The 15161-nt window shown below is 37.7% G+C and overlaps 2 protein-coding genes across 2 annotated transcripts in view; one reads left to right on the top strand and one right to left on the bottom strand.

Moving 5' to 3' along the window:
* The window catches only part of LOC145989684 (uncharacterized), a 173595-nt gene that overhangs the window by 114696 nt on the left and 43738 nt on the right, over positions 1 to 15161 (top strand). The window lies entirely within an intron of this gene.
* LOC145989683 (uncharacterized) overlaps positions 1 to 15161 on the bottom strand; it is a 44864-nt gene that overhangs the window by 20265 nt on the left and 9438 nt on the right. The window contains exons 2-7 of the mRNA XM_083124904.1: positions 11978 to 12113; positions 8745 to 8790; positions 6043 to 6311; positions 4117 to 4292; positions 1417 to 1513; positions 291 to 356 (exon numbers count right to left, since the gene is read on the bottom strand). Of these exons, the coding sequence (XP_082981030.1) occupies positions 291 to 356; positions 1417 to 1513; positions 4117 to 4292; positions 6043 to 6311; positions 8745 to 8790; positions 11978 to 12058 (735 nt within the window). The 5' untranslated portion in view covers positions 12059 to 12113. The remainder of the gene's footprint in view (positions 1 to 290; positions 357 to 1416; positions 1514 to 4116; positions 4293 to 6042; positions 6312 to 8744; positions 8791 to 11977; positions 12114 to 15161) is intronic.

Genomic DNA, 15161 nt, shown 5'->3' with positions numbered 1-15161 from the left:
CTCTTTCAAGAATGATAGTTGTCATGAACAGGATGGATATCCAGATTTTCTAAATATCCATATAATTATTACTAAATCCAGATATATATATATATATATATATGCAATTAAGATAAAATAATTATCTGATAATTAACATTTCCACTAAAAATACAAAGTAGCTGTAGTGAAATTTTCGCTGCAACTACAGGAATTTTGTAGCATTGCTACAGCTACAGCTAAAAATTTTGTAGCTCGCTACTTCCAACCACTTAATATATGTATATATAAATATATAGATGAGAACCCACCTGTTTACAACACATGAAGCCTTGTGTGAAGGCTTTGCTTCCATTCTTGCATTCTTTTGGGTAATTCTGCAAAATTCAAATACAATTTTGTAAATAGACGATCATAACAATTAATATAACATGCATGTTAAAGTTGTCTTTGGAAGTGACAAGTTACTCGAAATGCTATTACAAGTAACAATTCCTTTCTAGAGAAATTCTAACTGTAGTTAGCTGCTTTTAAAAGTAAGTAGCTGTATCAGTAATAGAGTTACTTTCTCAATAAAAGTAACATTACCAACAGTTACTTTATGACACTTTGTAACGTGTGGGAAGAGCTAAATTTGACAATCTCATTTCCAACTAGGGTCTTCTCTGGATCTAAGGTGAAAGGATCTATGTGGGGTCACGTAAGGCAAGGCTTCTCTGTATGATAAATTTAGAACATACATGCTTTATTGTAACTCATCGTTTCTAATTGTATGAAGACTTTAGTGTTTTATGTGAATTGCTGCATGCATTCAGTAATTATTTCTAGCTCACCTTTCTAAATTACAAAATTTTCAATGTTGCCACAGTGGTTAAGCACAATAATTAATGATCATGCAACAAAATCCTGCCCTGGATGGGTGTTCCTTTGTGTGTGTGTTCCTTCATCACTTTCATATCATCATCTCCAGTGTCGTTGTTATTTTCAGACATATTTAAGACTTCATGTTTCATACTATGTTATTATTATTATTATTATTATTAATATCCATATTTCGTGATTGTAGTTAACTCCCACCTAACCCCTGTCACGATACAAATTACATATATTTACTAGGAATAGCATATAATTAAAAGGTATAGTTAGTAGCTAGTAGCTGCACATTGCAAATCCATGTGCAGGGATGTGATCAGCACCATGCTCTAGCCACCTTTACTCCCAAGGATCATCCCAAAATGGCCATTTATTAGGGGCTGGGTGACCCCAGAGCCATTCAATGCAGGCCCACTCCAGTAAAGAAATAATATTGACAATTATACCTCGATAATTTGGGTCACCGAACCCAACACTATTGACATAATTTTCATATCTTATTATTTTTCTATTTCTTACCTAAAAGTGTTTGTAAGTATGAAACATGATCAAAATATAACTTACAGTGCCAACTAGAATTTCAAACACATCTGTATTGTTAACATGTCTTGCCACTCCTTTAAATGGTTCGGAAAAGTTTGTAACAAGGCTTAGTTCCTCACTGAAAAGATACAAAAATGCATTAGTGTAGAAAAACCATAACAGATATGAGAAATGTTAACATTCAAGACAAAAAAATAGACTCGGTATGGAGTTCCCTCTTTCACAAGTGGGTTAAGCGACCACCTTTGAAATTTAATCCTACAGAAGAGATCAAGAATCTTTGTAGAAAGGAGGACTTTGAATTATTATCAGATGATATTTTGGATCCATAATTAAAATTTGACAACAACTTCGTTTTAAACATAATAACAATAAATTGCTTGTTTCACAGTTGAATTCTTATGTTCAAATAAGGTAATATTATTCACAAGAATCATTTTATGCTTCTTTATGCTTTTGTTAAATTCTTTCCATTGTTATAACTGTAATATGAGACGTTGCGGATATTAAGGGTGAATTCGACAAAGGTTGATTTTTATTATTATTATTTTATTGTTGTATCATATACATGGAAGACTGTAGGAACTCATGCAATGTCTAATAGAAGTCTACCTCGCCTCTAATACTCTGACATTTGCTTTAGATAAAGACAGTGAATGTACTTTAGAATAGGACAGAAGTTTGGAAAACTGCCGATTCCCACAACTCATATTTTGAGAGTTTCCCCCTAATCTCTACAACACCTTGTATTATTCAAACTTGAAAGATCTGTATCAGTAGATAAAAGTTGTTAACATTTGTATTTTTGTTACATTATGTTGCTTTTCTGCTACTTTTGGCTAACGGTAATGCAGGGTGGCTACTCACCGGGAATTCCTTGAATTCTGGGAATTATGTGTGAATTCTACTTGAATTTTTCTCCGTAGACGTGAAAAATTACAACCTGTATTAATCCAATCCTATTGACATTTTATGCAAATAAAAATTATTTTCGTGAAATTTTCTTGCTCCCTTCGCTTGCAATTCCTGCTTTTCTTAGTCTTATCAAGATTATAACCATAGCTAGGGGGGTGGCAGGAGTCGGACCTGGGCGCCGAACTATCTAAATGAAAAAAAAGTTGTAAAATTGATTGATTGATTTGTGGTTTTAAGCCCACTTTATGCACAGTAAGGCTAACTGGGACTGGATCTACAATTTAAAGTGGGATCTGAACTACTGTGCCATGTGCCTCCACCTGTGTTTCGAACCCGGGACCCCTTGATCACAAGGCGACGATGTTACCACTACACCATCGGGGAGGCACAAAAGTTGTAAAAGAGGGAATGCATTGGCGGCAGTGAAATTATTTGCACCCTATTAAATCAATATCGATTGCAGCCTGCAAAAAATTAGATCCAAATAATTTCTGCCTTGCTTCACTTGCATTATTTCATTGTTCTCCGTAATGCATTGTATTGTAAATTTGTATATAATAATATGTATTAAAGAAACTTTGAATACAGACACAATTTAGTGTCCACGTTGCATGTATTTGAAACATATATAGTGCATGAAAGTTATACATGTTAATGTAAAAGAGAATTATATTTGTAATGCATTTATCAAGCATTTTCTGTCTCAAAAATAGTTTGTGCGCTTGTTTTCCATTATGAAATTGAACGTGTTGAAAAAATAATTGAAATTGTTTGTTTGAACACAAATGCTTTAGCACCAACTTCTATCCCCTTTTTGCATAATTCAAGAGGATAATAACGTCTTTGATACTACTACTATTACTACCAGTGGCGTACCCAGGATTTCAAAAGGGAGGGGTTACGTATACTTTTTCTTGGTAGTCCCGGCCTCATTTTGTAAAATTTTCTACCATTGACGTTCTTTTTTTGAGGAATATTGAGACAAAGGGGGGGGTTATAACCCCCACCAACCCCCCCTTGGGCTTGCCACTGATTACTACTACTAACTACTAATAATAATAATAACAACAACATTGGTCCCGGCTTGGGCATGGATGTTTGTGGCTGCTCATTCATCAATTTCATCATATCACTCATCCCCATCTTCGCAAATTAGCCAAACGTGGCACAAGAAGTGAAGTAAAATAAAACAAATCAATTATAATAATAATTAAAATATCAGTAACACTGTTATTATTATTATTAGTAGTACGTTTATCCTGGCACTTTCTCCCCACCCACCCAGACAAAAATTCGTGGTTGCGCCTCTGATTATAAATAGGAACTCAGCACCTTAAATTAAATATTTTAATTATATTACGTATACCGTTTAATTGAATTATAATTTTTGGATGTTGGAATCACAGAGACGTTTTATATTATTAAGATATTTGTGTGTGGATGTTGAGAGGCAGTAATACTTAAGGTTGAAATAGAGAAAATATTCGCCTTGAAAACCAGGAATTATACTTGAATTTTATCATGGTCCTAGAGTAGCCACCCTGTAATGATGATGATGATGAGTGATGAATGAAAGAACACTCATGCCCAACCAGCTACTCAAACCAGGGAACTTTGGTGACAAGATCAACAGTTGGCCACCACCAAGAAATTCCACACAGAAATTCTCGTTATTTGTTAGGGGAACAACTAAGAAAAATCCCACACAGGGGACAATAAAACCTCTCCAATCAGCTAATTTCATTATGCCTAAATTTTAAAGAAGGACTATGTACATATTTATATCCAAATAAAACGTAAACTTACCCAGAATAAATATCATTCAATGTAGGTATTTGTTCTGCAAGAATGACCTTCTCAAATGTACTGTTATAATAGCTTAGTTTTGATTTTAACGGACGACGGCTACCACCTTTAACCAATGGCCAAATTCGCACCAGGTACCATGCTTTGTAGACGTAGTTGAACACAATACTAGCAGTCTGAAATTATAAAAAACAGGAATTTTAATAGAAATATTTATAATTTAAGGAACAATGCAAAACAGGAGAGCAATATAAAATAAAAACCACAAGTTACAAAAGATGAAGGCAACAGATGCCATCATACTCTGCTAAGCTCTCTCGTGGCAGCAATGCATCTGTAGAAGGGGATCTTATATGTATGCTGTAATATGTACTATTCGAGCGGGTTAAGGCGTTCACTCGTCTTGAGATCGCTCGCTGCGGGACGGCGTAGGTTCGAATCCGGCTCTGGTCGGAATTTATTCGGCCTACGTATAGGGCCGGTGGCAACCCACCATCGTGAGGAAATTGGGAAGCTCCGAGTGAGTGAGCGTAACCTGGTCGAGAAGACCTAGAACAACGGCTGGGGGTTCGTCGGGCTGATCACCCGTCACCCCAACACTGGTCTGAGACCTCCACGCTATAACAGGTGACGGCGGAACAGTGTGGGAGGGAGACCAGCAGTCGGTAGGTAAGCCAAGGCCCGCCAAGGTGCTGTAGAGCTGTGGGGTTATGTTAATATGTACTATTAAAGAGTATTATTAATATCATTCACACTGAAAAGGAAAATGGGAAAATGTAGTGACATCTAAAAAATACTAAACTAACCTGAATGGTCCATTGCCGTTTGTGATGAGACGGAATGACTCTGGTCCATTTCAAGCCCTGGTAACCATTTATTTATTATCAATGAATACCTTTTGAAATATAACCAAATTTCTCTCTAATTTGGACCTAAATATTGGCTCGATATACATTAATTATATTGACCAATACAATATTATTTTTACATTTAATTCTGTTATTTTTAAAACACCTACTTTTGTATGTGTGCTTGTGCGATATTAAAAATAACTTTCATAATCTTTTCAGTCATTGTAGTGTTGACCAATTTTGAGATGTTCTTTGATTATGCAATTAGTTCAAAATGTTTACTAAGGCAATGGGAGCAGTTTGGCTTCATTAAACCCTCCCCTTATATACAACCACATATAGTGATGTAAAGTTCAGTTTCATTTCATGTAAACTGAGTCAATGAAAATCTTCCCTGAATGAAATACATCAATTGTATGCAAAATATCTTAACTTAACAAATTGAAATATGTTTCATGCTTTAGTCATTGTACAGAACATAATATGATTTGTGCAAATGCCATATTTACTCAAGTGTCCATGCACTTTTATTTACTAAAAACGTGGCAGAGAATGAGTGAGTGGCTTACACGGGTATAGAGCTAATTGAATTCAGGATATGAAATTTGCAGAATATCTTTTATTTTCTATTGAATTTCAGGTACAAATCAGTCTCCCTTATATTTTGAAATTGCATCTGACACTGGTTAATAAAAAAAAACCTGAATGTTACTGTACTGGTGATTGGAGAATGCAGCCGTAAAACTTCTGCTGTGAAAGTGCAAGACTGGTAGTGGCATCAATTTTTAAAACATCCATATTTCTTCTTTCAAAATCTAGGTGCACGGCTTATTCGAAAGCCTGCCTTCGTGGTGAAGTGGTTAGAATACCATACTACGATACCAGGGGTACCGGGTTCAAATCCCAGCCTGGGCATGGGTGTTCTTTGTTTCTTTTCATCATATCATCACTCATCCTCATCTTCGCAATTAGCCAAAAGTGGCAGAAAAGCAAACTAAAATAAATAAATCAAATCAATCAACCAAAGCTTATTCGAAGGTGTGGGGCACTCTAGTAAATATAATTATTCATAAACCTTTTTGTATTCTGTATTTGAGAACGTTTCCCTGCATTGATTTAGGACAAATCTTCTTTTAGAATGAAGACTTCTTCGAGTTGTATTCTTGATTCCATCCGCATGTTCCCAAACCAGAAGTTCTATCTTGTACTCGATATGACAGCAGGTATTGTAATTCCCTATTTCAAAGTTAACTATTAGCTTATCATCATATGTAGTTTTGTTTAGAATAATTGCTTCTTCTCCTTTCTTGTAAAAGTCACACTTGGTCCTGTTCTCAATGCATGCTGAAAAGAAAGAGCAAATCACGAATAAAAATCAAATTTTTACACAAAGCACCTTTGGTGTCCCTGCATCAATTTCATATCATCACTCATCCACATCTTTGTGATTTGCCAAACGTGGCTGAAAAGCCAAGTAAAATAAATCAAATCTATCAATCTAAAATTAATAAATACTGGGTGATTTGTATTGGTAGGGATAATGTGAAAACTGTATCATAATCAATACCCCCTTGTAGGTCTGCCGTCCTGTAGCAAAAGGATTTAGCAACATGAACACTATCTATCTCACTCTTTATATTATCATCTGTGTTCATTGCTCAACTGTCTTATGGTTTTAAAGTGCTGACTTTTGTTATGTTTAGTTTTTCATTTGCATGTTTGTTTGTATGTCAAAAAAAAGGGCCGATATTTTTTAAAAATCAAGAAAATGAATGAAGAAGAAATTTGTTGTGATTGATAAACAAGTACATACCTTGGCTATTTTTCGACATAGTCACCATTAACCTTAAGACATTTCTGATACGTGGCACAAGCTTCCGTATACCCTCTGTGGAAAAATCTGCCACCTGCGAGTGCAGCCAGTCCAGAACTGATGTCTTGAGCATGTCACTGTCGTTGAAACACTTCGATGCAAGCCACTTTTTCAGGTGAAGAAAAATAAAGAAATCGCTGGAGGCAATGTCGTGGCTGTAAGGGGGATGATTGAATAGTTCCCATTGAAATCTTTGAATTGTCTCAACAGTACGAGCAGCTGTGTGTGGGCGGGTGTTGTCATGGATCAGAAAAATTCCAGAGCGTAGCATTCCTCTCCGTCGATTCTGGATGGCACGTCGCAGATTATTCCGTGTTTCGCAATACACCTCTGCTGCAATTGTTCGTCCTGGTTCCAAGAATTCCACAAAAATCACACCCTTTTGGTCCCAAAACACGGTTGCCATGATTTTGTGAACTGATGGTGTTTGTTTGATTCTCTTCGCTTTAGGAGAACCAGAGTGCCGCCATTGCATTGACTGCTGCTTCGCCTCCCCAGTGGTGTATGATATCCACGTTTCATCCCCCGTCACTATGTGCGAAATGAGGTCATCCCCATCCTCCACCCAGCGGGCCAAAAAATCACGTGCAGCTGTCCTTCTTTGCTCTTTGTGAGCGTCTGTCAGCATTTTTGGTACCCACCTCGCACACAGTTTGTGATACCCCAGTGTTTCGCAGACACTTCTGGAAACTCTTTGGCGAGTTCAGATATTGTGAACCGGCGATTGGAACGCACTTTCTCGTTAACGCGTTCCACCAGATGGTCCATCTGAACACTAGGCCTTCCACTATGCTCATTGTCATGGACATTTGAACGCCCTTCCCGAAAGTCTCATTCCCTTCACTCATCACTGTCGGTCCATAAATGGCACAGAATTCCCGACGGATGTCAGCTGCATTCTGTTCTTTGGCGTTCAGAAATCGTATGACAGATCTCACTTCACATTTGGCGGGATTTTGTATTAAGGCAGCCATTTCACCTTACTGGTACTCGCACGTACGCAACCCCACTCTGTTGCAAGCACAGAATACCAGGGCATGCTCCTGCACTTGCTCAACTTCATCAGTGTTGCCAATCCCGCGTAAAAAATTATCGGCCCTTTTTTTTGACATGCGCCTCATAGATAGATAGACTAATTGGAACCTACAGTTAAGTGGGATCGAAACCATTGTGCAATATGCCTCTACCGGGTAGCAAATCTAGGACCCCTTGATTACAAGGCAATGACTGATGTTAACATTATGTCATCGGAGAGGCCACAGTTTTTTGTTTTCAACGCAGGGGTAAGGAGATGACCTTAGGAACTCAAAAGTCAGTATCACTTGGCATAGTATACCCAGGAACTTTATACCATGGCTCTAGGACTTGGACCTACAGCCACACTTCCCCAAATTTCCACAAAATACCCTACAATTTTTCACAAAGACTCAGTTTATGGTTATTTTGGCTCTAAGTATACCTTACACCCCCTAAACATGAACTTACACTCCACCATCTCCCAAATGAAAAATTCTGGATAAAGTAGCCTACACCCACTATAATCCTCTGTAAAGGTTGCATGTTGTCCATCTAAAGCTACCCCTGCACATTGTAATAAACAAAAGTATTAGAAGTAGGCAGATGGAGATGTGCAAACTTCCAATAATTCAAATACATATACAGATAATATTTGTGTGCAGAATATTTCTCAAAATAATTTAATAGTGGAGATGAAATGCAATGATGCCTGTGGTTCTGTGATTGGTTATCTCATTTTCATTTGTGGTCATCAGGTATCTTATCGTCATGCTATGAATAAAAAAATAAAAACAGAAAAAGTACTGTATTATATACTACATCTTGGCATACATCTCAAGCAGAAGAATTCTACCTAAAAAAAATAATGTGGATATATTGTTGCTTACCAGTTTCAGTTTCAAATTTTCCCTCTTTACACTCTTCTACAATAACCTGAAAAAAGAAAACAAAGCATTTAGTTTAACATTACTTGTCACAAACACTCTAAAATATAATATTCTCTTACATGTCGCAGGCTGGATAGCCTTTGTCATATGTCCAATTTGCATTGGAAATGAGTTGATGACATGTTCTGTACATGTTAATGCTAAAGCAACGTATCTGGATGTCAGGTGCTGTGAATTATCAACATTAATAAAATATTCGCACAAATCTTGTAGTGTATTCAAAAGCCACATATGTCAAACTTCACAGTTCTCCTGAAAAGTTAGTGCAGATGGAAATATGACATCACAGTATTCAGCCGGCAATATAGGGTGGCCCAAAAGTCATGCACCATAGGTGTATCGCATCATGGTGTGATGTCTGTGAAAAGACCGCATCGTGGGCCCCTACTTTTTTTAAGACACTCTCACCAGCGAAAAATACCTGGCTATGTTGGGAGACTAATTACCTCCCAACTTGGTCTTAATTGGGTTGTGTGCGCAGTGGTTCATGCAAGATGGAGCACCGCCCCATTATGGTATGCAGGTACGTCAATGGCTGGATGAGAACCTTCATCAATGGATTGAAAGTAGGGGATCCGTGGAATGGGCTCCCAGATCCCTGGATTTGAATTCCCAACAATTGAACAAATATTATTATCCAGCCTATGGTGCAGGACTTTTGGAACACCCGGTATATCGCCACAGCTACTACGATATATCAGTGATCAAGCACACAACACATTCGCCAACAACAAGTCTACAGGCCAGTAGCCAGGCAGGGGCCAGGGAAGCTGAGCCCCCCCCCCCTGGGACTGCTGTCAGCCTCCTAGACATTAGGCAAAACTATTTTCTGTAATTTGTTTGCAGTGAAGAGTGAAAATGTAGACAACAGATATTATTTTGCTCACAACTTTGGTGAAGGATAAATTCACAGAACCTGAACAACAGCTAACACATTTCTTCATCTTATTTGTAAGAAGAAGTATAAGTAGCGGCAAGTATTTAGAAGATTCTCTTCTGTAGACTCTAGAAATTATTTCACAGGGCAGCTTCTTTATCTGTACTTTCGCTGCCCCTGTTGCGACCTCCCACTTAGACAGAAATCTGTGATTTTGATGACATCATGCAAATTCCCTCCGCATCTGTGTCAAAGGTCAACAGCTCCCAAGTTTTCAGAACGAAGGGGAGTTTCATTGCTTCCGCCGAGGGTGGGATGTACTGTAGGCACTATGATTGAATATTGCGCATTTTTTCTTGTGTGATATAAATATCTGTATCATCAAAAGTAGTATGGAGTGTGCAGTAAGGGATGATTTCAGTAGCAGTCAACACTTAAAAAAACAACTATGTTTTAAAAGATATAGAAAAAAATGTAGTATTTGTATGATAGTTCTAAATTTCATATAATGACCCCCACATAATTTACCTTCATTTAACACTGTTAAACTTTTGAGAATTCGTCTTGGTTTACAAAGCCCCCCCCCCTGATAACCCGTGAGCCCCACTGGAGATCAATTCTAGATACGGGCCTGGGTGTCTATTCCCACAAATAGTAGCCAATATCACATAAAAGTTGTTATAGCTATATATGGAAAATTAAGCGACAGTGCTCACCACCAAAAATGACAGTTATATTACTTCACTAAATATATGGTACTAATCAAAAGGAACATATCAATGCAGCAGGGTTTGAAAGTAACAAAGTATTTTTAATGCAGTTACAAGTAACATTTTGTTTTTCAAAGTATCAGTAACCGTAACTAGTTACTTTTGTCAAATTAATAACTGTAATCAGCTATGTATTTCAAGCAACGAATAACAAAATTTAATGTATATTTTTACAGTTACCTTTCACTACATTTAAACAACAAAAACCTAGAAACAAAATTTTAATATTCATATATACCTTTGTAATAAGTGATTGTATTGTGTGATGTAATTTTCTTGAGTATAAGATTTACTTTGAATTTTCTTGCCTCTACATTTTTACATCTAAATATTTGAGGGTTGTTATATTTGTGAAAATTTAATACATATTTTACATGGTCAACAGTAAAAATAAAGAGCCTGCTTCAATCTTATGCATGTAACACAAGGAGTTGTGGTTTAATTAGAATAAAGTAAATGTAAAAGTAACTATGTTACTTTTTAAAGAACTGTAATAGAGTTACTTTTTGAGCAAAAACTCGGTTAGTTTTAAAAGTAACTTTCATAAGATTGTAATACCCCATACAGCACAGAAATCTCCAAAAGACATCCATTGTATATTCTTTGGATATTCGTATTGGAAGTTCTGGAGATCCCATAAATATCCAGGAATTTCCAATAGACATCTATTGGATGTCCCCTGGATATCTATTTGTCCGCATACATGATTTTCTAGGAATATTCAGAAAATGATATGTTATGGATGTGTCTGGATCACTTTTGGACTTGTTTCAGACATCAAGTCGGACGTTATCTGGAGGTTATGCTTCGATTTTTGTACATTCTTTGGATAAGAAAAGTACAATTTTTGGATTACATTTAGATCTTATCTGGACATTATCTAAATATGAAAATAACATCTTTTGGACTAGTATTCAACATTTTCTGTTGTGATGTGAGATGGTGTGTAATGAAATGTATGTTATAGTAAGGGAAAGATTACACAGGAATCTAGTATGTTGCTTCAACATTCATTATTCATGGAAGGATTTTGATTTAATTTTTGTTATTTGGCGTTCCTATCACTTTTGACTAATTGTGACAATGAGGATGAGTGATGTTATGATACAATTGATGAAGGGACACTCAGAACACCCATGCCCAGGCCAGGATTCAAAACCAGGACCCCTGGCATCGTAACACACTGTGCTAGCTACTCCACCACGGAGCTCGGCTATAGAAGGTTTCATATATGCCACCCTATTTCTCAATTGAGGCAACATAAAAGAGGGAATACATCAAAAATAATTTCAATGTTATCTTGCATTAGAACAAACAAATGCAATGTGGTGAAATGGAAGTCGTAGTGATATGTTATGTTACATGTTACTTTAATGTATTCATTTATGGTAATATTACTTGATATCATAATATTTTTTTACTATCCCCTCCCCTGCCTCCAATATTGGGTGTGTCTTTGTACTACAGCTGAGGTGAATGCTTTTGAGCACATACATCTATTGAACAAGCACACTGTTAATACTTACTGGTATTTTCGCATGGCATATGAAGACAGCTTGACAGAAGAAATTCAAGTAGATAATGAATGCTTTCACTCCTGTTCCCATGTTTAGAACTTGATTTTAACTGGAGAATATTCATATGTCAGAATCATTTGAGATGCTGAAAAAGAGCAGAAAAATAGTAACTCTGGAAAAAAATTAGTTATTTCCTATGAAATTGCTATGAATTTAATATGAAACTCCATGCCATCTCTTCCAGGGTCTGTGAAGCAACAACAAAAGAAGTGTACTAGGCAGACAATATCCTTTTATTGCCATCAATACTTAATTTAACTAGTACAATACAGAAACGTTTTGTGATAGCATAACGTACAAAGCATGTGGAAATTATGAATGAGAAAGTGCTGTGTAATTTATTTTCATTTTACACAAATAATTTGTACTAGAGTTTATATTTGCACTCACAATACATTATATATATCAGAACACAAACCTATCTATACGTTAGTTTTCAGTATGTTTGCTCAATGTAAACACTACACATTGGGGAACCAGGGTCAAAATTACTGATGCCCAATGGTATGTTCTTATGTTTGGCCAACCATTTTTGGTTACTTCGGAACAAGGCATTTTCTTTTCCCGTTGAGGCTCGTACCAGTGTACAGCTTCAACGATGCATGATTGAAAATTCAAGCACATTAGATTGAAACCCACATATTTCCATCAAATTTCCCTCTTTCCATCATTTTAATATCTATATTGAAGTTGTCATACAGACTTTAGTGTTGCCTAACAACATGGAACATGGGGGAAATGTGGGTTAGTTACTTTCTTGGACCATTTATGGCAAGCAGCATTACCGGTCAGTGGCAGCTATTGGTTTCCAAAAATGGGGGAAGCAAAGAGCCAAAACAGGGGGGCAAGCCAGTTTACTTCCCTTTGTAGATAAGGTTTAGCATAGTGCGGGGGCAAAAGTGGCAAAAAGTTAAGGGGGGGGGTGTAAAATTCCATAATCACTGCCACTGGTACCGGTATTTATATTGTCAACTTTGTAAGTTTCAATTCAAATGAAATCTTATTTGAAGAAGGATAAATCAGAATATGAGGAATATGTGCTACAGTCAGGCTGCAAAATCCTGGGGTACACCAATAATAGTATCTGCACAATATACCTTAACCAAATAAGAATACAAGACAAATAAAAGTGAGAAATCTAATTGTTTTATATTAATAGTAGAAAGCAAAAACTAAAACATCAGAAAACAATTTCAACTGCTGTATTTTGTAATATATGTGTATTTGCATTCTTAACCAGTTCGTAAAGGAATTATAGAGCGACCACAAACAAAAGAACCTGATGGCGTAACGATAACGATGTCGCCTTCTCATCAAGGAGTCCCGAGTTCGATTCCCGACGGAAGCACATTGTGATTCAGATCCAATTTATACTGCAGGTGCAGACACGTATCTAGAAATATATTTGGGGGGGGTCCGAATCAAGTGTTTCAAAATAAAAATAACGTTTAAATTATAATAATTATATATAAAAAAGGTAAAGGGCTCCCCTGTGCTTAGCACCATGCCATGAAGGCTATATACAGGGTGTTTCTAAAGGTCGTTTACAACGCTTGGGAGGTGATTCCTCACACGAAAACAAGCAAAAAGTCTAAGTTCCATTTTTACGACTGAGGCTTCGTTTCCGAGATAGGAGCCTCGCAAAAGGTGACAAAGTGAACGTCACACCTGACTTGGACGAATACTATAACAGATAGAGAGGCGGTTCCAAGGGAATCATAAAGGAATCGTATGTGCTCAGTCCGGAAGTCACTATGAAAAGTTCACTGCACGCATGCGCAATGGAGTCCTCAAAGGAATTGGGGATTTCCAGCAAGATCAATACATGGAAAGGGTATGTAACGCAGCAAGAAGGACCGTGACAATGAGAAATGCGTTAAAGACAACACATCCCGACCTCAAACATCAAAACATGAGCACCGAACATAAAATCCGAAAAGTTGAGCACGGTTGCATACCCCAGTTACACGCGAGGAATGAACGAATCATGTCATGTGGCATACGAGAGACACATTACTCCACCAGGAGGAGGGAAAGAAAAACACATTATCAGGTGATTGCGACAACGTGTATTTTTACACGCGACAACTACGTAATATCACCCCCCCACACACACACACACACACACAAACACAACAAACAACAAATGCTACAATATCTTACGCACAGACAGTCCGTGTCACTGTACACCAACTGAAGATGTCACTTTCACCACACAAAGGGGGTGGGGAGCAATACCAAGAGTGTTCTCACTGAGATTTGCCGAGGGCAATAATCACAGACGGTTTTCAAAATGTCTGCCATTCACTTCTACGCAGAGATGACAGCGACATTTCAAGGATTGTCGAGTACGAGCAAACAAGCCAGATGTATCTGCTACCGTCGCGGCGGCGACGTTGATGCGACAACGAGGTCCTCAGCTGATGTGACAGGTGTGTCGTATACGAGGGTTTTCATTTCTCCCCAGAAGAAAAAATCGAGAGGGTTGAGATCTGGCGACCTCGGTGGCCAAGGCACAGGCTCATCCCTACCAATGAACCTATTGCGAAACACGTCATGCAGGAAATGTCGTACATTACAATCGATATGAGCTGGTGCACCATCGTGTTGGTACCACATTTCTTGCCGCAGTGCCAAAGGTACGGTCTCCAACAGTTCAGGCAGAACGTCACTAAGAAATGCATGATACGTGCGACCATTCAGGCGAACAGGGAGAATGTATGGTCCAATTAAATGATCATGTACTATCCCGCACAACACATTCACTGAAAACCTGTGCTGGTGATGGGCCACAAAAAGTGCATGTGGGTTGTCAAAGTCCCATACATGACTGTTTCTACTATTGAAGACATCCATCCTGGTGAAAATGGCTTCATCTGTCCACAATACGTTTGCCCCGAAGTGAGGGTTTGTGTCCAGATGATGCAACAACCATTGGCAAAACTCCATACGAGGGCGAAAGTCACGAGGTAACAGTTCTTGTACTTTCTGCAGTTGAAAAGGGTGCATTCCTTCCTCTGACAACACTCGCCAAACATTCACATGAGACGTGTTTCGTGCCCGAGCGAGCACGCGCGTACTAGTTCCAGGATGTTCTGCGACCGCTGTTAACACATCTTCTGCAAACTGATGT

This window comes from Lepisma saccharinum, chromosome 7, assembly GCF_977018435.1.
Source record: "Lepisma saccharinum chromosome 7, izLepSacc3.1, whole genome shotgun sequence".
Taxonomy (NCBI): domain Eukaryota; kingdom Metazoa; phylum Arthropoda; class Insecta; order Zygentoma; family Lepismatidae; genus Lepisma; species Lepisma saccharinum.
Note: the sequence above shows the minus strand (reverse complement) of the source record. Positions and strands in the feature narration are given on the sequence as shown.